The sequence below is a fragment of the Ipomoea nil genome, unplaced genomic scaffold, assembly GCF_001879475.1.
Source record: "Ipomoea nil cultivar Tokyo-kokei standard unplaced genomic scaffold, Asagao_1.1 scaffold0684, whole genome shotgun sequence".
NCBI classification, from domain to species: Eukaryota; Viridiplantae; Streptophyta; class Magnoliopsida; order Solanales; family Convolvulaceae; genus Ipomoea; species Ipomoea nil.
In genome coordinates this window covers 1,792,411-1,817,839 of record NW_017617112.1, presented here as the reverse complement: position 1 = coordinate 1,817,839, position 25,429 = coordinate 1,792,411, and the positions used below count along the sequence as shown (strand labels likewise).

Genomic DNA, 25,429 nt, shown 5'->3' with positions numbered 1-25,429 from the left:
TCATTTTCCATTATCTCGTGTTGAAACCACTAGTACGCATCCTTTAGAATTAATTTATTATGATATTTGGAGCCCTGCACCGTTACTTTCTGCGAATGGCTTTAAATATTTTGTGTTGTTTGTGGATGATTATACACATTATATGTAGTATTATCTAATGCATGCTAAATCTGAGTTATATGACATATTTGATAAGTTTCGGTCACTGGTTGAACGTTCTTTTTCTCGCAAGATTATTTCTTTTCAATATGATTTAGGGGGAGAATATAAAAAGCTTGGTTCCGCTCTTTCTTCTCTGGGTATTCGTCACAGGAAATCATGTGACTCACGAGCAAAATGGTCGAGTGGAACACAGACATCATCATGTTGTTGAGACAGGACTGTCTTTGATGGCTCAGGCATCTGTTCCTTCTCGTTTTTGGGACTATGCGTTTGAGACTGTTGTTTATCTTATAAATAAAATGCCTACTCGTGTTCTGTCTGATGAGTCTCCACATTTTCGTTTGCATCGTTCTCCCCCTTCCTACTCTTACTTGCGAGTGTTTGGTTGTTTGTGCTTTCCTGTCCTTCGTCCATATAATCGCAATAAACTCCAGTTTCGTTCGTCTCCCTGTGTTTTTCTAGGTTATCCTCCGTCTTATCGCGGCTATCGCTGTTTGGACACTAACACTAACAAGGTTTTTATCTGTCGCCATGTGCGATTCGATGAGACTGTGTTTCCCTTTGTTTCTCCTGTTGCCTCGCAGGTTGCTAGACCATGTTCCGAACCTTGGGCTACTGCACCAATTGTGACGTGCCGAGGTGGTAGTGTCTCAGCCACGGCTGTTGATAACGCTCGATAATTTGATGAGCCCGTCTCGGCTTCTGGCGATGGTGACGATAATGGTCTCGAGCAGTCCTCATCAAGTGAGCAGACTGTCTCGGACCAGCAGGTTGAGCAGCGCGGCAGGCCGCACGGACGTCCTCGGCAAGTCACTCCTCCTCCTCGGTCGCATGCTATGAACACTCGTAGCTCGGGTCCGCATCAACATGTTGCCTTACCCACTATTTCTACCATAGTGCTTGAGCCCACCTGTTACACTCAGGCGGTCAAGTTTCCTGAGTGGCGTGATGCGATAGACGCCGAGATCAATGCCTTGGTCCATAATCATACGTGGTGTCTTGTTCCGTTTCACCCAGGTATGAATGTTGTTAGTTGCAAGTGGGTTTTCAGAACCAAACAAAAGGCCGATGGTTCAATAGAACGTCATAAAGCTAGGCTGGTGGCCAAGGGTTTTAATCAGGTTGCTGGAGAAGACTTTTTTGAGACCTTTAGTCTCGTGGTTGAGCCCACTACTGTACACCTTCTCTTATCTTTAGCCCTATCTCGTGGGTGGACTATTCGCCAATTGGATATTCACAACGCCTTTTTAAATGGTGAGCTAGCTGAGACTGTTTATATGCAACAGCTGCCTGGTTATGAGGACAAGTCATTAACTGATCATGTGTGTTTGCTTCAAAAATCTCTATACGGGCTCAAACAGGCTCCGCATGCTTGGTTCACAAGATTGCATGATTTTCTTGTCTCTGTGCGCTTCTCGCCTTCAAAGACTGATGTGTCTCTTTTTATCTATTCTCGTGACAATATTCGTCTTTATTTCTTGGTGTATGTTGATGACATGCATTTTGATTATGGGTTCTGACTCAGATCGTGTTACTGCTATTATTGATAAATTGGCCCTTGAGTTTAAGGTTCGTGATATGGGTGTGCCTTCTTTCCTTTTGGGTATTGAAACTGTCACGTTATCTGGCGGTATGCTTTTATCACAACAACGGTACATGAAGGATATTCTCAAACGTGCTGGCATGGTTGACTGCAAGCCAGTAGTCACGCCCGTCTCTTCTGCGAAAATCACCAACGAAGTCGCCGTTCCCTATGCTGATCCTACACAGTACAGGAGTCTTACAGGTGCTCTCCAGTATCTTACGGTAACTCGTCCTGATTTATCTTATGTTGTTAATCTCTTGTGTCAACACATGCATGCATCCACTACTACGGACTAGGCCTCTTTGAAAACAGTCCTGCGGTATGTCAAGGGCACCCTGAATCTTGGTCTACGGATTTCTTGGTCTACATCTATGGATATTCACTCCTATTCTGACTCAGATTGGGCTGGCGATCCGAATGATCGCAAGTCTACTAGTGGCTTTACTGTGTTCTTGGGCAGTAATCTTATATCTTGGGTATGTCGGAAGCAACGGACTGTGGCATGTTCTTCAACTGAAGCAGAATACAAGGGGCTAGTTGATGTATTTGCAGAGGTTACATGGCTTGTTTCCCTGTTAAACGAAATCGGCATCCCTCCTGCGTTTCCTCCTCGACTATGGTGTGATAATTTGGGAGCTACTTACTTATGTGCCAATCCAGTGTTTCATGCCCGCATGAAGCACATTGAGATTGACTATCATTTTGTTCGCGATAAAGTTGCTAAAAAGGAGTTAGAGGTGCACTTTATTTCAACCAAGGATCAACTAGCGGATATCTTTACAAAGTCTCTTTCGTCTCTTCGTTTTAATTCTCTTCGTGACAAGCTCAATGTTTTGGCTAGCCAACCTTGTGCTTGAGGAGAGTATTAGGACTATATTATTCATATTAGACTAGGACTATATTATTCGTGTTAAACTAGGACTCTATCTAGTATCATATATTCGCTATCTGTACTCTCAGACATTACTACTAAATACAACACTTTTACATACACTCTCATCTCACGTCGTTCGTTCTAAATAGAAAACATAGTAATTCGATTAACCTCATTGTTGAAATTTCAGCAAAGTCAATTGGGATCTCTCTCAATTTACGCTAATTCCAAAGAAAGAGTTGCTCAAGTTTTAGTTTACGGTGTTGGAACAGAACTATTAAACTCATTTAGAGTTTTACTTAATTTTTTTGACAAATTTTTCAATTTTGGTCGTTGATTATTGTGACATTGCCACATTTAATCAACATTATTCAATATGAGGAATTAACCATTAATCCATAGGGTTTTTTAAATAGGTATCAAATTCATAAATAAGTTTAGTTTTCACAAAATATTATTTGATTCACTCTAAACCATACACTATAATAGTTCTTTCATACATGTTATACACTATAATAGTTCTTTCATACATGTTTGTATAAACGATAAGGTAATAGGCAAGTATTATGAGTGGAGGGAAAAGAGAAAACAATATAGTTTATGTATATAGTTCTCAACATGAATTTGTAACTCAGTCCATCTCAAACTATAGTGAGCAAAACAGTGCCAAAAAAATCCCAAAATTTTCTCCTCCCTATTCATTCAATCTGTGCTAATACATCGTTACATGAATGGAAAACCTTTCTAGAATTTATCCTATGCTAATCTTTAAAAAATAAGATAAATTTACAATAGGAAAATTGATTTAAGAAACAGCATTGCATGCCACACAAAGGCAACCGTTTTGTACACATTCTGCTTCGTGGCTGTGCTGATGATGACCCCCATTCGATATTTGTTCGGATGAGTGGAAGAGCAGCTCACTGATAACTGTACTGGGGATCCGAACTCTCAGTCCGATCCTTTGGCCTATGTTGGCTGCCGAAGCATCTGTTGAAGCTGAAGGACCTGTTGTCACTGATCCGGGGGCAATGAGTTTAACTGTTCTGGCGTGAGACTCATCACTTGCTGCAATAAGGCAGACTCTACATCTGGGGTTATCTGCAGGTGTGAAAGAGAGGTCTTGGATGAAAATTGATTCAGGATTAACGAAAATCAAATGGGACCTTAAAGAACAATATACTAAACTGTTTAAAAAACAACAAATAATACGCTAGTCGTATAAGTAATTCACCTGCATTTGAAGGGGTATAAAACACTCACAATAATAATAATAATAACAACAGTTCTTAAGATGGATGCAATATAGGAATGTCTATTAAAGCTTACCAGAAGAGCATGCTTCTCAGAATTGAACTAGAAGCCTCTTCTGTTCCGGAAATTTGATTTCCAGATAAGCTAGTTGACCTTGAAGGTCTTGTTACCAACATTTAATTCAGTTGGTGAATAAGAACTCCTTCCATCATTTATTTTTGACAACTTTAATGGGCGATGATTCATCGCATCTATACTATCATTTGGGACTCTAGCTCTCTCTGCCAAACTTGAAGTGGGAATTGATGTACATTTTATTGAGCCAAGCAAAATTTTTAGCAACAATCTGGGTTTCAAGACGACCCTTAATAATGTTGTCCAGAGAGTAGACAATGCCGAAGAGCTTGGCTGTTAAAAAAAAAAAAGATAATAAAAAACATCTTCCACATATTGTCAAAAAGATGCAAAAACCCAATGAAAACTTGAAAAAAAACTATTCAAGTTAGGTTGGCATCTTTATTAATATTATTTTGATTGACTAGTATATGTCAAATTTGCATAAGGAAGAAGCCCTACTTGAGGTAACAAAGGATGATGCATTTGATGCTTCAAAGAAGAGGAAGTGGAAGTGCCAACTTGAATCGGCAGGGTAGCACTCAAATTACCCTGTGGCCAAATAGCTTGAGTCAAATTAATACCCATGTTGCAAAATGTTGTTTTCAGCTGCTTGTGGAAGCTGAAGCTGAGGTTGTGTCTGGTCCAATGAACTCTGAGGGGGAGGTATCCCCCAAGGAAGTGTTCTAACTGTCTGGCAATATGGAATGAGGTGGAGGAACAGAGGACTGTCGAATATTAGGCATCTGTAACTACAAATTTGAAAGATCATTAAATACAGTGTGATAATAACCACATGTCCAAGGAATATTGAATAGGTTCTATTAGCACTTAAGAAGACCATGAAGATTTCTTTGTATTCCAAATAGTTATTAAAAAGATGATGAAAAATGATTCCTTGAACTCAAGAATGAGTTCTTTTATAGTTGGGGAATCTGAGACAGGAGTTTTCACCTTCAAATTTTCACAAATTCATCAAGACTTAGCAAAATGGCAAAAGTCAAGACATAGAAGGAATCTACACTATTTTCCTACAATGATTAGCTGGGGATAGTTTTCATTCTTTGCTTTGATGATCCAAGGCTTGAGATGAGGGGGAAAAAAGGCGGTTATGAATTGTTTTGCATTTAAAAAAGTAGCTAGAATTTTTTTTTTCATGAATGTTATTGTGCATGTAAAATTTTTGAGAACATGTGAATCTTATTTTTAAGTTATTTAACATTAACATTTTTTTTTTGCTTATGTAATTTAAATTTTAGCTTCTGTTATAGAATATTCTGTGTAATTGAGTATCCCATATTTTAGGAAACTAAATATTGGCATACCATATCAGTTTAGAACCAACTTGTATTTAAGGTGTGGTTGACTAACCCTAGAGCTACACAGAAAGAGAGAGAGCTACACAGAGGTATGCTTCTCACTGCTTTAACATGGTAACAGAGCCAGGGCAATAGTTTTTTTTTTTTCGGCGTCTCCTGTCCTCACCGCCGGTCCACCGCCACTCGCCATCGACAGCCGCCGCCACGTGCCGGCGCGTGAGGGGTCTCCGGTGACCTGAATTTCTTCCGGTCGGTCTTCCCAGGGTCGCCTGAGTTCGGGGGTCTCGGTTCCGGGCTCAGTTTGGACCAGTTTAGCGTCGGTCTTTTCGGTTCTAAGGTCAGGTTGTTTCGTTACCCTTCGGCTCCATTTTTTGTGTGTTTTCTGATCTGTTTGCAGTCATAAATTTGTGGGTATGGCTGGGAATATGTCTGTGGTTGTCACTGATATAGTTCCTGTTAATTCTAAACTCACGGATTGTAAGTTTAATGACTCTAATTACTTGGAATGGATTCATGTCATTAAGCTTTATCTTACTAGTTTGGATAAGAGTGACCACCTATCCAAACCTTTGGCTGACCAAGATGCTACTTGGGTACGGGATGATGCCCGTTTGTTCCTGCAAATCCGTAATTCTATTGATGAGGGTATTGTTGGGTTCATTAGTCATTGTGCCTCTGTTAAGGAGTTGATGGAGTATTTGGAATACTTATACGCTGGGAAATGGAATATCACTCGTGTTTATGATGTTTGTAAGTCCTTTTCCGTGCTGAAAAACATGATTTGTCTCTCCCTGCATACTTTATGGAATTTAAGAAGACTTATGAGGCACTTAATCAGCTTATGCCATTCACTGCTGACATTAAAGAGCAGCAAAACCAACGTGAACAATTGGCTGTTCTGAGTTTTTTGGCAGGTCTCCCTTCTGAGTTTGACACGGCGAGGTCTGCAATTCTTAGTAGCTCTGCAATCCCTTCTCTTGCTAATATTTTGTCACGTCTGATTCGATCGATGCAATCGCAACCAAGTATGTCTGAGGCTACCATCCCATCAAACAATGCTCTCGTTGGCCGTCATCCTCGCAGTGGGAATGGGAAAAATTCCCAGGGATACACTTCTGGTGGTATTGTGTGTCATTATTGCCATAAACCTGGCCACATAAAAAGGGATTGTAGGAGATGGTTGAGGGAGCGAGGAAATCCGACTGCTAATGCTGCATCCACAACTGAGGCATCTTCCAAGTTGATCACTGTATCTGCCGACAAGTTTGCCAAGTTTTCTCAGTATCAAGAATCTTTAAAGCGTTCATCCTCTTCAATCATTGCTATTGCTGACTCAGGTAATGCAACTACGTGCCTTCTCTCATCCTCTTCCAAGTGGGTTATAGACTCGAGTGCCACGGATCATATGACAGGTAACTCTATTCTGTTTTCCACGCTTTCTTCTCGCCCACACAGTTCCCCCGTCACCTTAGCAGATGGTTCTACCTCCCATGTTCTTGAGTCTGGTACCATTACGCCCATCCCTTCGCTCCCCTTGTCTTCTGTCTTGCATCTACCTAATTTTTCATTCAACTTAATTTCGGTCAGCCAACTTACCCATACTTTAAACTGTTCTGTTACGTTCTTCCTTGATTATTGTCTGTTTGAAGATCTTTTGACGAAGAGGGTTATTGGTAAGGGGCGCGAGTCTGGGGGCCTCTACGTTCTTGACACCACGAGGCGAGAGCCTGTTGCTTGTTCGGGTGTTGTCACTCCAGTAGAAGCTCATTGTCGTTTGGGGCATCCATCCCTACCCTTATTGAAGAAATTGTGTCCGCAGTTTTCAAGTTTGTCTTCTTTACATTGTGAGTCGTGTCAGTTGTCCAAGCACCATCGTGTGCCTTTGAGTCCTAGAGTTTACAAACGAGCGCCTGCTCCTTTTGAGTTATTGCATTATGATATTTGGGGTCCGTGTTCTTTGACCTCTAAACTCGGTTTTAAATATTTTGTTACGTTTGTTGATGATTTTTCTCGAATAACATGGTTATATCTACTGAAGTCTCGTTCTGAACTTTTTGAGGTGTTTTGTGGATTCTGCGTTGAAATTAAGACTCAATTTGGTGTTCCTATGAAAATTTTACGTAGTGACAATGCTAAAGAATATTTTTCGCTCTCTTTTGTCTCTTATATGCGTCAGAAGGGTATGTTACATTAGTCCTCTTGTGTTGATATACCTTCTCAGAATGGGGTCGCTGAGCGCAAAAATCGGCATCTGCTTGAAACTGCAAGAGCCTTGATGTTTCAAATGGGGGTTCCCAAGCAGTTTTGGGCTGATGCCATTTCCACAGCTTGTTTCTTGATCAATCGGATGCCCTCTGCGGTCTTGGGTGGGAAAACACCTTTCCACACTCTGTTTCCTTCAAAGACTTTGTTCCATGTTGACCCGCGTATATTCGGCTGTGTATGCTTTGTTCGGGATATCCGTCCCCATGTCACCAAGTTAGATCCCAAGTCTTTGAAGTGTGTGTTTCTTGGATATTCCCGTGTGCAAAAAAGGTATAGGTGTTACTCTCCTGAGCTTGGAAGGTATCTGGTTTCCATTGATGTTGCCTTTCATAAGGACGTCCCTTTCTTTCCTTCACCCCCAGAGGTTGTTCGTAAGGGGGAGGAGGAAGATATATTGATGTATACGGTCACGGCGTCTGTTCCTTCCCCTGTTCCTACCCCTCTTGTCTTACATGTGTATTCTCGTCGACCTCGGCCTGACACACTCGTACCGACACCACTTCCCGCTCCCCTTCCAGATTCAGCTCCATGCCCTCACACCACCTCTGTGTCATTTGATCCAGTCTTAGTTGATGAACGTCTGATTGCTACCCGGAAAGGTAAACGTAGTTGTACTTATCCTATATCCTATGTTGCATCATATGATAGGCTGTCACCTGCCTCGTTTTCTTTCATTGCTTCCCTTGATTCTATATCGATTCCTAAGACTGTTAGGGACGCCTTGTCCCATCCTGGGTGGCGAAATGCCATGATTGAGGAGATGGACGCTTTGGATCACAACGGTACTTGGGAGTTGGTCACTATGCCTACAGGTAAAAGACCTATTGGTTGTAAATGGGTGTTTACCGTCAAAGTTAATTCGGATGGGTCTGTGGCTCGATTGAAAGCTCGTCTTGTGGCTAAGGGATATGTCCGAACTTATGGAGTTGATTATTCTGACACTTTTTCACCTGTGGCTAAGCTTACTTCTGTAAGGTTACTCATCTCAATGGCTACCATTCATGATTGGCCTTTGCATCAGCTTGATATCAAGAACGCCTTTTTTCATGGGGATCTTCATGAAGAGGTGTACATGGAGCAACCTCCTGGGTTTGTTGCTCAGGGGGAGTCTGGAAAAGTATGTCGTCTTCGGCGATCGTTGTATGGGCTGAAACAAAGTCCACGTGCATGGTTTGGAAAATTTAGTCAGGTTGTTGAGAATTTTGGGATGGTGAAAGGCAAATCGGATCATTCCATGTTCTACAAGTGGTCCAAAACAGGTATCATCTGGTTGGTGATTTATGCATATGACATTGTCATTACAGGGAACGACACCGAAGGGATTTTGTCTCTCGAGTCATTTCTTCACAGTCAATTCCAAACAAAAGATTTGGGACCACTGAAGTATTTCCTGGGTATCGAAGTTATGAGGAACAAGACAGGTGTATTACTATCTCAACGAAAATATGTTATTGACTTACTCTCTGAAACGGAAAAACTAGGGACTAAACCATGCAATACTCCCATGATACCGAACTTGCAATTGACAAAGGAGGGGGAATTGTTTGAAGATCCTGAGAGGTATAGGAGATTGGTTGGGAAGCTAAACTACTTGACCGTAACCCGTCCAGATATTGCATACCCAGTTAGCGTTTTGAGTCAATACATGTCATCTCCAACTATTGATCACTGGGCAGCTGTGGAGCACATCTTGAGTTACTTAAAGGGAGCCCCAGGACACGGAATCTTGTATAAGAATCATGGTCACTCGGATTGAGTGTTTTACTGATGCAGATTGGGTAGGTTCCAAAGAGGATCGTAGATCAACAACTGGATATTGTGTTTTCTTTGGAGGTAATCTGGTTTCCTGGAAGAGTAAGAAGCAGAATGTAGTATCTCGTTCGAGTGCAAAGTCTGAATATAGAGCGATGGCACAATCAACAAGTGAAGTGATGTAGATACACAACCTTTTGTATGAGTCTGGTTTCAAACCCGGTGTTCCATGAACGAACTAAGCACATAGAAATTGACTGTCACTTTGTACGTGAGAAGATACAACAAGGGTTAATCTCCACAGGATTTATGAAGACAGGAGAACAACTCGGGGACTTATTCACAAAGGCCCTTACTGGAACCCGAGTCAGTTATTTGTGTAACAAGTTGGGCATGATCAATATCTTTGCTCCAACTTGAGGGGGAGTGTTATAGAATATTCTGTGTGATTGAGTATCCCATATTTTAGGAAACTAAATATTGGCATACCATATCAGTTTAGAACCAACTTGTATTTAAGGTGTGGTTGACTAACCCTAGAGCTACACAGAAAGAGAGAGAGCTACACAGATGTATGCTTCTCACTGCTTTAATAGCTTCAAAGTAAAGTCACCTTTTGTTTTTTTTTTTTTTGTTTTTTTTTGTTTTTTGTTTTTTGTTTTTTTTTTTTTGCAGCTGCGGTTTCCCAGTGCTTCATTTAACTGTCTGCGGTTTCCCATAGCAAGAAAAATGTTAAACAAAACAAGATGAGATGAAGATAATTACATATGTGTTTAAGTCCAGTAGTAACCGAGACGTTATGCTGTGGAATCGTGCCCAGCGTGCATCATGGGCACGGTAACGTTATCTTCCTCTTTTTTTTTTTTTTTTTTTTTTTTATTTTATTTTATAAATTTTATTTTCAGACCGGTTCGTTATAGGAGCATATATTCACAGCTTTGTGTTCATAATTTCATAACTGTACATTCATAATTTCATAACTGTACATTCATAATTCCGTAATTGTACATTCATAATTCAATAACTGTAAATTCATAATTTTCGAAGCTCTATGTTCATAATGTCAGAGTTCTATGTTCATAATTTCATAACTGTACGTTCATAATTTCATAACTGTACATTCATAATTTCATAACTGTACATTCATAATTCCATACTATATATTCATAATTCCATACCGAACATTCATAATTTTCGAAGCTCTATGTTCATAATTGTAAGTTCATAATTCCATAAATGTACATTCATAATTCTATAACTGTACATTCATAATGTCATAACTGTATATTCATAATTTCATAACGAATATGCCGTTAACGCCGTTAACGGCGTTTCGAACAAATATTTTTTTTTTAGTTAAAACGACGTCGTTTTCAGTGAAAATGACGCCGTTTTAGCGCCGTGCGCCATGCGCACCTTGCAAGGTGCGCACGTGCGCATAGCATAATTTGCCGTAGTAACCGCAGTTTAAGAAAATAAAGTTGACAAATAAATATTGAGTAAGTAGTAGAGAGCAGATTTTGAAGGCTCAAAGTATTCCAAGTTCAACATTTGCTGAAATATGAATATGACAGTACACATGAAGATTCAAGAACTGATAGTACAATTACATACATATATATTGGAAGATCGAATTCAAATTAAAGGCCCAAATGCAATGCCTCTTTGTTCATTCATTGCTTCAAATTCAACAGTTCTGCACATGCTTGCCTCAAGGATATATATATATATATATATATATATATATATATATATATATAGACAGTAAGTACTCTAAATATGCAGTACTTTAGATTAGAGTCTTTTATGATCATTGCTCAAGCTTTGCATCCTCTACTCTTCAACTGCACCAAACTCATCATCTTCCTTAGTCTCAGGCTGTCATGAATCATTCAACTCTTTTTAGATTTTTTTTTTTTTTATTTGAGGATTGTACGTACAAAGTGTGCCTTCATTGAGCATCTCACCCGGTTGTCTATAGCTCAACTCATATCACGGATAAGAATCTGTGAGACGGTTCCACACAAGCTTTTGCCCCACACCATTAGTTAAAAAGAAAGTTAATTAATTACCCAATTAGAAAATGTCATGTAAGGAGGGAAGATTATAAGAGAAAATTTTAGAGGGGAGGGTAGCTTTGGTTATAAATATTAGATCAAGAACACCAAGCTAATGCAGCAACGTTGAAGTTAAAGAGAATAATATTGTTGATCAGATCAAAATATTTTTACATTTCTTAAATCCATCTAGCAAGCCTTAAATCCAGCAGATTATATTGTTCATTCCTAGAAGCAGCCAATACAAGACAGTAATATAGTAATGTATACCCTATTCAAATTTGCAGCTGAAGAAGCTGTATGTGAACCACAAACCATTTCAAACACCAAAAACAGCCACAACTAACAACCATCTGCTCTTCCCACACCCTTAGTTTCTTTGCTATAGCTTTGCATCATCTACTCCAAATCTTCATCAGACTCGACTTCATCTTCAGGGTTAGGCTGTCATGAATGAATGAAAACAAATTAGGATGTGATGAAACTAAATAAAGAAAAATTAAAGGAGATCAGAGTGAAATAAAAAACAATTGAGAAAAAGAAATGGAGATTGATAGAGAGACCTGTATTGTGTTTTCCTCAATGACAATCATATTCTCATTTCCATATTCATGCTGTTCAGCCTGAATTTGCTTGGCTGACATCACTGCAGAAGGAAGACACCACTGTAATTGGATTAAGTTCAATGTTGGAATTTCTGCAAAGCTATTCGGGATCTCTCTCAATGAATAGCAACTTTGAAGGAATAGGCGCTCAAGTTTTGGAAAATTATCAGCACCAACTTCCCAATGCTTGAGACTACCAAACGAAATTTTCAAACAAATTAAGTGGCAGAATTTCACATTCTCTGGTACTTCCCACTTTTTGCCAAGGTCACAAACCATTAACTTGAGCACCTCAAGCTTTGGTAACTTGCTCAAAACATTAATTACCTTCCACTCACATGTCATATAATCAAACGTCAGCTTCCTAATGTTTTTCAAGAGAAGAATATTGTTAATTATTTGAGCCATCATATCCGGAATTCCATAGCTCCATGAATCAAAATGAAGAGACAAACTCTCGAGCTGCTGTAAACAGTCAATGTTCTTAACGCAATCATTGGGGTCGTCTATAGTAATAGATACCTTCTTTAGGTATGGAACTTTTGTTAAAGACTCTTGGTCACATTTACTAGCCCGCAATCTATTAATGACCTGCAAGTTTTGATGAACAGATTTGGGAAAAGATCCATAAAGTTCATGACACTTAATATACTGTAGTTGTGGAAACTTCAAATGGTTCAATTCTATACCTTCATTCACTCTATATGTCTGAAGATTCCAAGCGTTGGAGAAAAATGAATGAGAAGAATCACATTGCCTGGTTATCCATAGGTATCTCAAATGAATATGAACATCAGTCGAAGTTGGCGAAAGGTATTCAGCAACATAGAGTACCCTCAATTGGCTGAAAATTTCCAAAATTATTGAATCTGTGGGCGACCGCCCAAAATGAAAGATGGACCGGCAGTGTTTTGACAGAGAATGTAGTGCACAGATGTCAAAATCTTTAAATGACACCCTTTCAATTCTTATCCAACGGACACCTTTCTGAGGGAAATTGCAACCACTTTCATCGACAACATGCAAAAGACTTTGGTTCTGACCTTCTCTTACACAAAAGGCATGCAATAAATCATGTACTCTAAACTCCTTAATTTTTCTTCCACAACAACTTCTTTTGCTTACAAGAATTAAGTTTCTATCCATAAGTTCATTTATGTACCTTTTAGCCACCGCTTCAAAACTCTCATTCTTGAATGCTTTTACAAGTCCTTCCGCAGCCCATAACCTTGCAAGGTTGTTAGCATTGATCACTTCATCTACTGGAAAAACTCCTAAATATAAAAAACAAGCTTTCAAATTATGGGGCAAGTGACTATAACTCAATGAGAGGATTGTCCAACATTCTTCGTCATCTAGAGTTGATGTTGAAGTAGAACTTATTAGAGCATTAGCAGTTTTCTTCCACTCATGTAGTGTATTTAGTTTTGAAAATAAACCTGCTACCACAACAATTCCCAAAGGCAATCCTTTACATTTCTCAACAATTGGTCTCCCAATTGTCTCAAATTCAACACCCTGAGATTTGCATGCCTTTTTATGAAATAATTCCCAACTTTCACTTTGATCTAAAAACTGCATTTGATGGGAAAAGTAATTGTTAGAGCCAATACAAGTAGCCACCTCTGCAACGCGAGTAGTCAACAATACTCAACTCCCATTTATATCATCTGGAAAGCAAGAGTTAACTTCATTCCATGACTCTCTGCTCCATACATCATCCATCACTACCAAGTACCTTTGACCCTTCAAACTTTGGTAGAGCCGTAATGCTAGGTCATCATCACTGTTGTCTTTTAGATTGTCTTTAGAACCTGCAACAAGATCTAAGAGCATTTGCCTCTTATTGTGATGTTGTGATACAACAACCCATATTTGCTTGTCAAAGTGGGAGCCAATAGATGGATCTTCATAAACTCGTCTAGCTAACGTTGTCTTGCCAATTCCTCCCATACCTTGAATTGAGACAACTTCTCGTTGTTTAGATGGATGTTGTATTAGCATCTTCCTTATAGTCTCAAACTCATTGTTTTTCCCAACCATTATGTCCTTAGTCTGTGAAGCATGATTGGAGGAATCGGAACTGTCCATCTTGACAAGTTCATCATCAAATTTCGGAATAACATCATCATCAAGTGTAGTCTTCCTTCCTTGCGCAGCTATGACATGCTTGTACTCCATCATGACTTTCTCCACCTCTTCTTTAATGGAATCAATGTCTTCTATTGCTTGTTGCAATACATGACTAAGTCTATGAGAATGCTGGGTTTTTTTGGCTTCAGTGTCCCCTCGTCTATTTTTCTTGTTAGCTTCTTTGTAGAGATCTACCACATGGAGTTCAATTTCATCTTCTACTCCGAAAGCTACATCTCTGAGCTTTGTTTCCAACTCTTTAATTGCTTCAACACCATCCATTCTGCTCTCGTCAAACAGTTGTATCAAAAAACCAAGCTTTCCATGGAGAGATTGGATCAGCTCTTCATTAAAAGGGATGAGTTCCATTTGTTGTAGGATTGGACGAGGGTGAGGTTGCAAGAACTCAAGCTCTAATGTTGTGATAAGAGAATTTACAGCTACACAAGCCATTCTTTTCTCTCTATATATCTGTGTTAGTATAGGTGTAATGTAAATCAAATGAGAATAGTTTTTCTCAGATTGTTTGAGTGCAGATTAGCAGATCGAAGTAAAGCACGATGGGTGGAATTGGGTAATGCCACTGATCTGAGTGCAATAATTCATTGCCGACAGCTTTTTTAACCTTTAGCTTTCCAGCTCTAAAGTTTCCACTACTTGGTGCAATAATTCAAAAGTAGGCCAGGGCATAATGTTTTTTTTTTTTTTTTTTTTTTTCACCAACCAATCAAATAGAGACGGAAGAATGATCTGAGTAAATTTGAACTGAATTAGTTTCGTCCCACAAAATGAGACCCAGTGCAGTATTATCTTCTAGATTTGGAAGTTTTGATCTTCAAAATTTGCAAGAGTTCAATCTTAATTGTTCTCATAAGTGGATTTATATCATAATCTCCCAGATTTATGTGATATGTAAGAAACTACCAATCAACAACTTACATTTGTTGGGAAAATTAGCTTAAAATGGCATATTAAGTGGCTATTTTGTGGTACAATTATCAGTGGGGTCCACTTCCGATTTGGGTCGGGTCAAAGTGGATTCGGATTCTTCGTAGTAAGACGAAGAGATTGATATATTGTACGCTCAAAACGGATAATGGGTGAATGAGATATTGATTCTCAAAGTAGACCCATTTAAGTTGGGAAATGAAGGGAAAATGTAGGACTTTGTCCCACATTGGTTTGGAAACAAGATTTGCCCCCCTTATATACATGAGCTCTTTTCAAGCTTGTAGAATTGTATAGCATAGAGGCTCTCTCGCGCGCGCGCGGGGGGGGGGGGGGGTGCAAATCAAAATCCAACTAGAGGACATAAAAAAGGCTTGATATCAAGCCCGAGCTCGCCGGCACCTGCGGGCACGACGACTGGTCCGTGTGAACCTGCAACCCAACGGTCTGAGCGGGCACGACGACTGGTCCGTGTGAACCTGCAACCCAACGGTCTGAAACCCGGGCTTGATATCAAGCCCGAGCTCGCCGGCACCTGCGGGCACGACGACTGGTCCGTGTGAACCTGCAACCCGAAAGTGCAGAAGATTAAACTCATCTGTTACGGAATTAATACTGTTTTAATTCCAATTTTTAAATTCTGAGTTTAATCCTACTTAGTGGTGACCGTTACAGGTATTACACAATTGGTTTTAACACCAATTTAATGGCCATGTTGAATGCTATCACTCCAACATCCCTATATAAAGAGAGGTAGAAGCAGTAGCATTTTACACAGTACAAAAACGAAAGGAATTCCAGTAGCTTTCAGCTTCCCAAAACTCTGCTTCTACTCTCTTCTTTACCAACTAGTGTTCTCTACTTTGCTTTGTTTGCCGGGTTCCTTGTTTAGGTGCTTAAACAAGGAATCGTAGCACGTTTTATCCTGGGAAACCTAGGCTACAACGCTCCTAGCACTTGTGGGAGGTAGCAAATAAGGTTTTAAGGAAAAGAACCTTGTGTTCGAACTCGTGCTAAACCTATACCCAAACACTCAACCTTTTCCTTCCCAATTTTCTGTTTTCCCAAATAATATTAATCTTTCCGTAGAATTATTATTATTTTTGGGATTTTCAACCATATTACCCAACAACATTAACGGTGCAAAACATTTGGGAATAGTTCAAGTGTGTAGAAGACAGTTGCAATAGTATCTCTCAGCCAATCATTTGGGAATATAATGTACTTGTGTAGCTGTAACGTAATTTTGTTTCAAAGGAACAAATATTGTATAAGAATTGAAGAGTAACATGTATCCGTTCCGAATACATATATATTAAGATACAATATAAGAAATTCGATAAATTTGTTTCCAATTAATAAAGTAAAAGAAATATGATAAATTTATTTCATGATTATCAAAGTTGGAGTCCATATCAAGTGGCTTGTGATTCACTGGTATTGGATTGCTCTCCTATGTGGGAGGTCTAGGTTTTGAGCCTCATTGTAGGTGTAATTTGTATGAGTATCCCCCTTCCTTTGTAATAAAAAAAAAAGTTGGAGTCCATCAAACAATTGGCTAGGTATTGAATTCTTTTAATTAATGGAATCCTAAGTTATTAATTGAAAAGTGAAAACTAAATTTACTAACTTCAAAGTAGTTACAAATTGAAAATAAATAAAAATTATATAAGTTACCTTGAGATAGTACTCATTTAATAAGGCAAACTCTACATCTGCAGGTGTGAAAGAGAGGTCTTGGATGAAAATTGATTCAGGATTTTAAAGGAAATCAAATGGGACCTTAAGAACAATATACTAAACTGTTTGAAACACAACAAATAATACACTGGGACCTTAAGAACAATATACTAAACTGTTTGAAACACAACAAATAATACACTAGTCGTATAAGTAATTCACTTGCATTTGATGGGATATAAAACACTAGCAATAATAATAATAACAGCAGTTCTTAAGATGGATGCAATACAGGAATGTTTGTTAAAGCTTACCTGAAGAGCATGCTTCTCAGAACTAGAAGCCTCTGCCGTTCTTAAGATGGATGCAATACAGGAATGTTTGTTAAAGCTTACCTGAAGAGCATGCTTCTCAGAACTAGAAGCCTCTTTTGTTCCGGAAATTTGATTTCCAGATAAGCTAAATAGGAACTCCTTCCATCATTTAGTTTTGACAACGTAACTTTGATGGGTGATGATTCATTGCATCTATACTATCATTTGGGGCTCTAGCTCTCTCTGCCAAACCTGACGTGGGAATTGTTTTATTGACCCAAGCAGAATTGTTAGCAACAATCTGGATTTCAAGACGACCCTTAATAATGTTCTCCAGAGGAGTAGACAATGCCGAAGAGCTTGGCTGTTAAAAAAAAAAAGATTAATAAAAAACATCTACCACATATTGTCAAAAAGAATAAAAAATCCAAAAGAACTGAAAACTCCGTGAAGACCAAAATTTCAAGCATGAAACGTGCATACTGTTGTAAAAGCAAATTATCAAAAAAAAAAAAAAAAAAAAACTATTCAAGTTACGTAGGCATCTTTATTATTTTGCATATTCTGTCTCAAATTACTTCTCATATGAACATTAAATTCCCATAATCCCCTCATACCCATAATTAAGGATACAACATTACATCCCCAGGTCACCAGGTGTTAGCTCAACCTCAGCTCTCATGTCATTTTAAGGATTTGAGTCATAATATAAGGCACGCACATCAGGAGGGGAAAAATGCATTTTCCATTATGAATAAGTATGAAATTGGCACAACTAAAAATATCAACATTCCAATGAACTCCAGTTAATAACATAGTAGTTGCACAGATAAATGCATTACCTTAGGGCTTAATCAATAAAGAATGTTACCCTAAAACGGTTCTACTTATGTTTTTTTAAGAGTTCCATTAAAAGGTACCAAGGAGCTACCACCACATTGATACTACAATTACTCACATAAATACATGTATTTGATAAATGCATAAGGGTGTTTCGTAAATGGCTGTTAATTGATAACTGATTTGGTAAGTAAGTTTAACTAGTTGATTGTAGAAAAGTGTTTGGTAAATTGGATGTTAGCTGTTAGCTAATTACAAACAATGACTTTCTCAAAAAGGAATTTTAGCATTTTGGAGCAAAAAGTTGTGTTACAAAAAGCTAATTAATCAAGCACTCATGTTGATTGTTTAACCAAGTCAAACAACTAATAGTGGTCAAATAAGTCAAAATTGACTAATACGCTAACTATTTTACCAAACAGGGCCAAAGAATGTTAAGCTAAACCAGTTCGTATAGCAATTTCAAAATACAGTATTTACCCAATCTCCGAGTTGATGTATACACTGACAGGTTAAGATTGTTACCTGAAAAACTTTTTCTGTTGCTGGTGAAGGTTGGAATGCAGCATTTGGTGCAGCAGGTTGACTAGTATATGCCAAATTAGCAGAAGGATCAAGCCCTGCTTCAAAGAAGAGGAAGTGGAAGTGGCAACTTGAATCGGCAGGCCAGGGTAGCACTCAAATTACCCTGTGGCCGAATAGCTTCAATGAAATATTTTGAAGCATTTTTACATCACCAACTGTGAAAGGAATTAAAGGCACCATAATACAGATCAATTTCCAAATGAAATATTTTGAAGCATTGTCAGTAAGGATTTAGTTTTAATTGATCAAGTTAGAAATGAATGTGCTATGCTGTAGATGAAGAGAAGAAAGTGAGATTCATTGGTGATATTTTAGAAGAATTAAAACAAACAGTTCTGGATGTTCATTAACACAATTTTGAAAATAGCATGTTGGAGGTTCACATGAGTTATTCTAAAGATGTTCCAAGAGATGATTGATTTTGTAAAATGGAGATAATTGAGCAGTTGATGATAGAAGCGTAATTAGAGAAGAGAACCCTAAATCCTAATAATGATTTTGATGTGGATTTGCACAATTATGAGAAAGTATATTTTATTGGAGTTGAATAAATATGCATGACTTAAGGAATCAGTTGGTTTAAATGTTTAATCAAGTAAACACAAACCACCAAAGTTAGGGAAGATTGAATTGGTTCTATTAGCACTTAAGAAGACCATGAAGATTTCTTTATACTCCAAATATTTATTAAAAAGATGATGAGTAATGATTCCTTGAACTCAAGAATGAGTTCTTTTATAGTTGGGGAATCTGAGACAGGAGTTTTCACCTTCAAATTTTCACAAATTCATCAAGACTTAGCAAAATGGCAAAAGTCAAGACATAGAAGGAATCTATACTATTTTCCTACAATGATTAGGGATAGTTTTCATTCTTTGCTTTTAAGATGATCTAAGGCCCAAAATTGCTAAAAGCCTTGTTTTGCAGATCCCACATTCTTGCCTACATTTTGGACATCATGAATATTGTGGGAATTGGGATTGATACAAATTCATCAACTAACAAAGCAAAAAAACAGTCACTCTATAATTCTATGCGTGGTAGGATTCAATTACTCTATTTCCAGACTTCCAGTAGTAGAACCATTACTCAACTACTATATTAATAGCCAACCCTAGAGTGTCATAAAATATAAAGCTCCAAAATTTTTAAATAAACTTTTAAATTCAAATAAGCAGAGCATAAAGAGATCATTACAGAGGAACAATGCCCACTAGAAACCAGTGTCAAGAAAATAATTGAGTTAAATCTATTTTAGACATCCAAACATCTTACTTGTTCACGATTCTTGTCAGCATTTTTATCATTCTCAGCAAAATCAACTCTTAATTGGCGACCATTGATCTCATATCCCTGGAGAGCACTCAGGGCAGTTTCTTCATCCTTGTATTCACAGAATCCGTAACTAGCCTGACGAGAAAAAACATAGACAATCAAAAGTTTGTAGTGCAAATCTTAATGACACTATTAGCCTATTAGGGGCCAAAAGCTAAAAAGACAAGGCAAAAAGATCATAGCACTTCTTGAAAATCATACATATGCTTTAAATAGTACAAATTAAGATTCCAGAAAGGCATTTGACAACAAATAATACAAAAGATGAAACTCCATAATAATGCATAGAAACTACTTTTACAACTTGGATTGTGAATGATAAATCAGTAAATCAGTTAAATCATTCAAGAGTTCAGGCATATATTTAGTACAGTTATTGGACTCCCACGGTCATTTCTATTTCAGTGCTAATGGGATCAACTCTTAGTCATAAACAAATGATGAGTAAAGGCTTTTTATTGGTTGCATAAAGGATTCAAAATGTATCCCTGGACAATAATTGCATTTAGCAATACAGAAATCACATAGAGAATAACAGCAATTTTCATTCTTGAAAGCAGCACTTCCATCATAAAGAATTAGATGACACAGAGGAATTTATTAGAGAGAAGTCTTAGAGATGCCACCCTCTGAACTTTCCAATGGCATTAATGATGATGACGATGAAGATGAAGAAGAAGACAAAGAGAAACGTTGGTGCCATGATTTTGTGTTTGGATGGAGACGTTAAAACAGATGATGAAGCTAAGGTAAAGTAGCTATGATGATGAAGATGAAGATGATGATGAGTTGTGTGCAAGGAATCTTGCAGGAAATTCTGGGGGTGGGAATGGTATTTATAAGGTAAGTTAGGAATTTTATGTAATATTTGGCGAGCTTGTTCCTTGTTTTGTGTTGCTATAGCCTGCCATAATACCATCAACCAATAAATAAATCAATCAAAATATTTAATTAATGATTGAAAAGAGCCAGAGAGGACTTGAGCATTTAAAGGACCATATTTTCCTTGTATCAGTTTCATCTCAGCAACCCAAAATGTCAAAACTAAGAATCAGTGTCTATAATTTACTAGTTTTCATTCTTGATTCCAAAGTTAATTGAAAAGATATAGAATCGATGTATTGCTCGAGTAGCAAGGTTCCTCCCTTCAAGTAGGCAAAAAGAAGGCGGGACTATATGTGAAACTGTGATACTATTTAGAATAAAATTGATTGTTACTGATGATAAATATTGTAATACTTATAACAAAAAATCTAAAATTCTTAAATCCATATGTCTAGCAAGCCTTAAATCCAGCAGATTATATTGTTCATTCCTAGAAGCAGATACAAGACAGTAATTTAATATAGTAATATATACCCTATTCAAGCTAGAAAACAAGTGATGAAACTAAATGAAGTTGGGAGAAAAATTAAAGGAGAGTGAAATATAAAGCAATTGAGAAAAAGAAATGGAGATTGATCGAGAGACCTTTCTTGTGTCTATCTCAATGACAACCATATTCTCGTTTCTATAGTCATGTTGTTCAGCCTGAATTTGCTTGGCTGACATCACTATAGAAGGATGACACCGCTCTAAATGGATTAAGTTCAATGTTGAAATTTCTGCAAAGCTATTCGGGATCTCTCTCAATTCAGAGCATCCATAAAGGAATAGGCGCTCAAGTTTTGGAAAATTATCAGCACCAGCTTCCCAATGCTTGAAAATTTCAGACTGAATTTCCAAACAAATTAAGTGGCAGAATTTCACATTCTCTGGTAGTTCCCACTTTTTGCCAAGGTCAGAATACCATAACTTGAGCACCTCAATCCTTGGTAACTTGCTCAAAACATTAATTGCCTTCCACTCACATTTCAAATAATCAAACTTCAGCTTCCTAATGTTTTTCAAGAGAAGTATATTGTTAATGATTTGAGCCATCATATCCGGAATTTCAAGGTTCAATGGACCAACAAAAAGAGACAAACTCTCAAGCTGCTGTAAACAGACAATGTTCTTAATGCAATCATTGGGGTTGCCTATAACAATAGTTACCTTCTTTAGGTATGGAACTTTTGTTAAGGACTCTTGGTCGCATTGACTAGCCTGCAATCTATAAATGACCTGCAACTTTTGATGAACAGATTTCGGAAAAGCTCCATAAAAATTTTCACAGTCAATATACTGTAGTTGTGGAGACTTTAAATGGTTCAATTTCATATCTTCCTGCTCAGCAATATATGTTTGAAGATTCCAAGCGTTGGAGAGTAATGAAGAATTATAAGGATTAGGTGACCATGATGTAAATAGGTATCTCAAATGAATATGAACAGTCGCCGAATGGAATTCAGTAACACAGAGTACCCTCAATAGGCTGAAAAATTCCAAATTTATTGAATGATTGGCCAAATAAAAGATGGAGCGGCAGTGTTTTGACAGAGAATGTAACGCAGAGATTTCATAATCTTCAAATGACACCCGTTGGATTCTTATCCAACGGACACCTTTCTCTGGGAAATTGCAACCACTTTCATCCGCAACATGCAAAAGACTCTGCTTCTGACCTTCTCTTACACAAAAGGCATGCAATAAATCATGTACTCTAAACTTCTTAATTTTTCTCCCACAACTACTTCTTTCGCTTACAAGAATTAAATTTCTATCCATAAGTTCATTTATGTACCTTTCAGCCACCGATTCAAAACTCTCATTCTTGAATGCCTTTACAAGTCCTTCCGCAGCCCATAACCTTGCAAGGTCGCTATCATCGATCTTATAATCTTCTGGAAAAAATCCAAAATATAAAAAACAGGCTTTCAAATTATGGGGCAGGTGACTATAACTCAATGACAGAATTCTCCAACATTCTTCATCATCTAGAGTTGAAGTTGAAAAACTTATTAGAGCATTAGCAGTATTCTTCCACTCATCTAGTGTATTGAGTTTTGAAAATAAACCTGCTATCACAACAATTGCCAACGGCAGTCCTTTACACTTCTCAACAATAGGTCTCCCAATTGTCTCAAATTCAACACCATGAGATTTGCATGTCTTTTTATGAAATAAATCCCAACTTTCACTTTGATTTAAGAACTGCATTTGATGGGAGAAGTAATTGTTAGAGCCAAAACAAGTAGCCACCTCTGCAACGCGAGTAGTCAACAATACTCGACTCCCATTTATATCATCTGGAAAGCAAGATTTAACATCATTCCATGACTCTATGCTCCATACATCATCCATCACTACCAAGTACCTTTGACACTTCAAACTTTGGTATAGCTGTAATGCTAGGTCCTCATCACTGCTGTTTTTTAGATTGTCTTTAGAACCAAGAAGATCTAAGAGCATTTGCCTCTTATTCTGATGTTGTGATACAACAACCCATATTTGCTTGTCAAAGTGGGAGACAATAGATGGATTTTCATAAACTCGTCTAGCTAAAGTTGTCTTGCCGATTCCTCCCATACCTTGAATTGAGACAACTTCTCGTTGTTTAGATGGATGTTGTATTAGCATCTTCATTATAGTGTCCAACTCATTGTTTTTTCCGACCATTATGCCCTCAGTGTGTGAAGCATGATTGGAGGAACCCGAACCGTCCATCTTGACAAGTTCATGACTTTCTTGCACAGCTACGACATGCTTGTACTCCATCATGACTTTCTCCAGCTCTTCTTTAATGGCATCAATGTCTTCTATTGCTTGTTGCAATACATGACTAAGTCTATGAGAATGCTGGGTTTGTTTGTCTTCAGTGTCCCCTTGTCCCATTTCCTCGTCAGCTTCTTTAAAGAGATCTTCCAAAGAGAGATAGGGATCAGCTTCCAATGCTTTATAAAGATCTACCACATGGAGTTCAATTTCATCTTCTACTCTGAAAGCTACATCTCTGAGCTTTGTTTCTAAGTATTTAATTGCTTCAGCACCATCCATTCTGCTCTTGTCGAACAGTTGTATCAGAAAACCAAGCTTTGCATGGAGAGATTGGATGAGGTCTTTGTTAAAAGGGATGAGTTCCATTTCTTCTACGAATGGACGAGGGTGAGGTTGCAAGAACTCAAGCTCTAATGTTCTAATAAGAGAATTTACAGCTACACAAGCCATTCTTTTCTCTCTCTCTATCTCTATATCTGTTGGTGTAGGTGTGAAGATTAGCAGAAGCAAGATGAATAGTGGAATTGGGTAATGCGAAAGACCATTGACGTGAGAGATTGGAGATATCTGAGGTTTTTGTGGAGAGATTGGAGAATGAAGGTGTTTATTGTAAGAGATGAGTTGGTTAGCAGAATTGTAACTTGTAAAGATTAGAGTTAGAGAATGACAACATAATATGAGCTGCAATTGTTTAATGTTTAGTGGAATCTTACAGTTAGCGAAAATTTGTTTATGTTGCCATGTGTTGTCTGCAAGTGCAAATCCTTTTTATTTTTCCTTAGCTCAGTTGTAATATAATTAAAGAGAAAATTACACTTTTGGTCCTATGACTATAGGGGGTGGTAATTTCAGTTCGTGACTTTTAAAATTAACAGATTTAGTCCTTTTAGTATGCTTTTTTTTTACACATTAAGTCCTTCCGGCTAATTTGCCGGTAGATTTTCGCCGGAAAAACAAATTCAATTGTTTATTAATTTTTTGGGGGTGTAAAATGGTCAATTTGGTCTGAGAAAAAAGGGAATAAACGGTGGCTTCTTCTCGTCGGCGTTATACGCGCCATTCTTGTTCCCGTTGTCCGTTTGATTTTAATGCTTTATCATCTTATCATCAATTCGCGTCAGCAGCATCGCTCTGCAGAGGACGGCGGCGGCGGTTGCGTTGAAAAGCCATTGCTGACATCATCAGCAGAAGCTGCAGAACGACAACTAGTTCCTAAATTTTCATTCATTTTCTCCGGCGACGACCGGTGAGATTTTTGAGAGTTTTACCCCACTGTAGTGAATATTATTATGAAGAAAAACCAAAGCATCGGTAACAGTAGTAGCACGAATCGCAAGGCTAAGAGTGGGACGAATGGATTTCTTCCGAATTCCCTCAAGTTCATATCCTCTTGTGTCAAGACGGTTTCATCTAATGTGCGCTCCGCAGGAGCCTCCGTAGCCGGCTCCATCTCCGCAGCGGGCGGGCAAGATCAAAGACGCCCGGGCGTGGATGACCGCCGTCCTCGTGTACCACTACAACTGCTGGTCGGCGCTCAAGTACGTCAACAACACCGCGGGAAACAAACCAGGTCATGGGGCCCGGTCAAAATGGAGCGCAACGGCTTCTGGGAGGGGACTGGCAGTTCCGGGTCGGGTATCAACGGCGGAGTTCCCGCCGGATTGAAGCCGGACGTGACGGTTTGCCCCGAATGCGTGGCTACATAGTATACGGGATGTAATGGTGGCTTCGATTTGCATGTATCGGAAGAGAAAATAGAGCAGGAAGAAGAACAAATAGCTGTGCGACGCCGATTGTGATGTTCATCAAGGAACCAACCTCAGCGTCGGTCGTGATGTACTGATGTTCGAGAATTTTAGCGCAGAGATGGTGAGACGTGCAGAAAGAAGGCGAGCCGAAGCAGAAAGAAGAAGAAATGACTTGGAAATGACCAATTTATCCTCATAGTTAACTAATAAAAAATGATTTACA

The 25,429-nt window shown here is 38.4% G+C and overlaps 1 protein-coding gene across 5 annotated transcripts in view; it reads right to left on the bottom strand.

The window, feature by feature from the left end:
* Positions 1-23,503, bottom strand: part of LOC109175159 (putative late blight resistance protein homolog R1A-3) — a 49,468-nt gene extending 25,965 nt beyond the window's left edge. The window contains exons 1-4 of one of the 5 annotated variants that reach the window (XR_002053251.1): positions 22,366-22,377; positions 13,427-14,275; positions 11,946-13,261; positions 3,474-3,722 (exon numbers count right to left, since the gene is read on the bottom strand). Coding sequence is in view for 3 of the 5 variants with exons in the window: in XM_019324414.1 (XP_019179959.1) it covers positions 11,782-11,826; positions 11,946-13,261; positions 13,427-13,568 (1,503 nt within the window). In the remaining 2 variants the exon portion in view is untranslated. Of the gene's footprint in view, positions 1-3,473; positions 3,723-11,581; positions 11,827-11,945; positions 13,262-13,426; positions 14,276-17,143; positions 17,427-18,427; positions 18,517-22,365; positions 22,378-23,424 lie in introns of those variants that run through there. The other 4 variants (XR_002053253.1, XM_019324412.1, XM_019324414.1 and 1 more) reach the window with 4 other exon arrangements.
* Between the last annotated feature and the right edge of the window lie 1,926 nt (positions 23,504-25,429).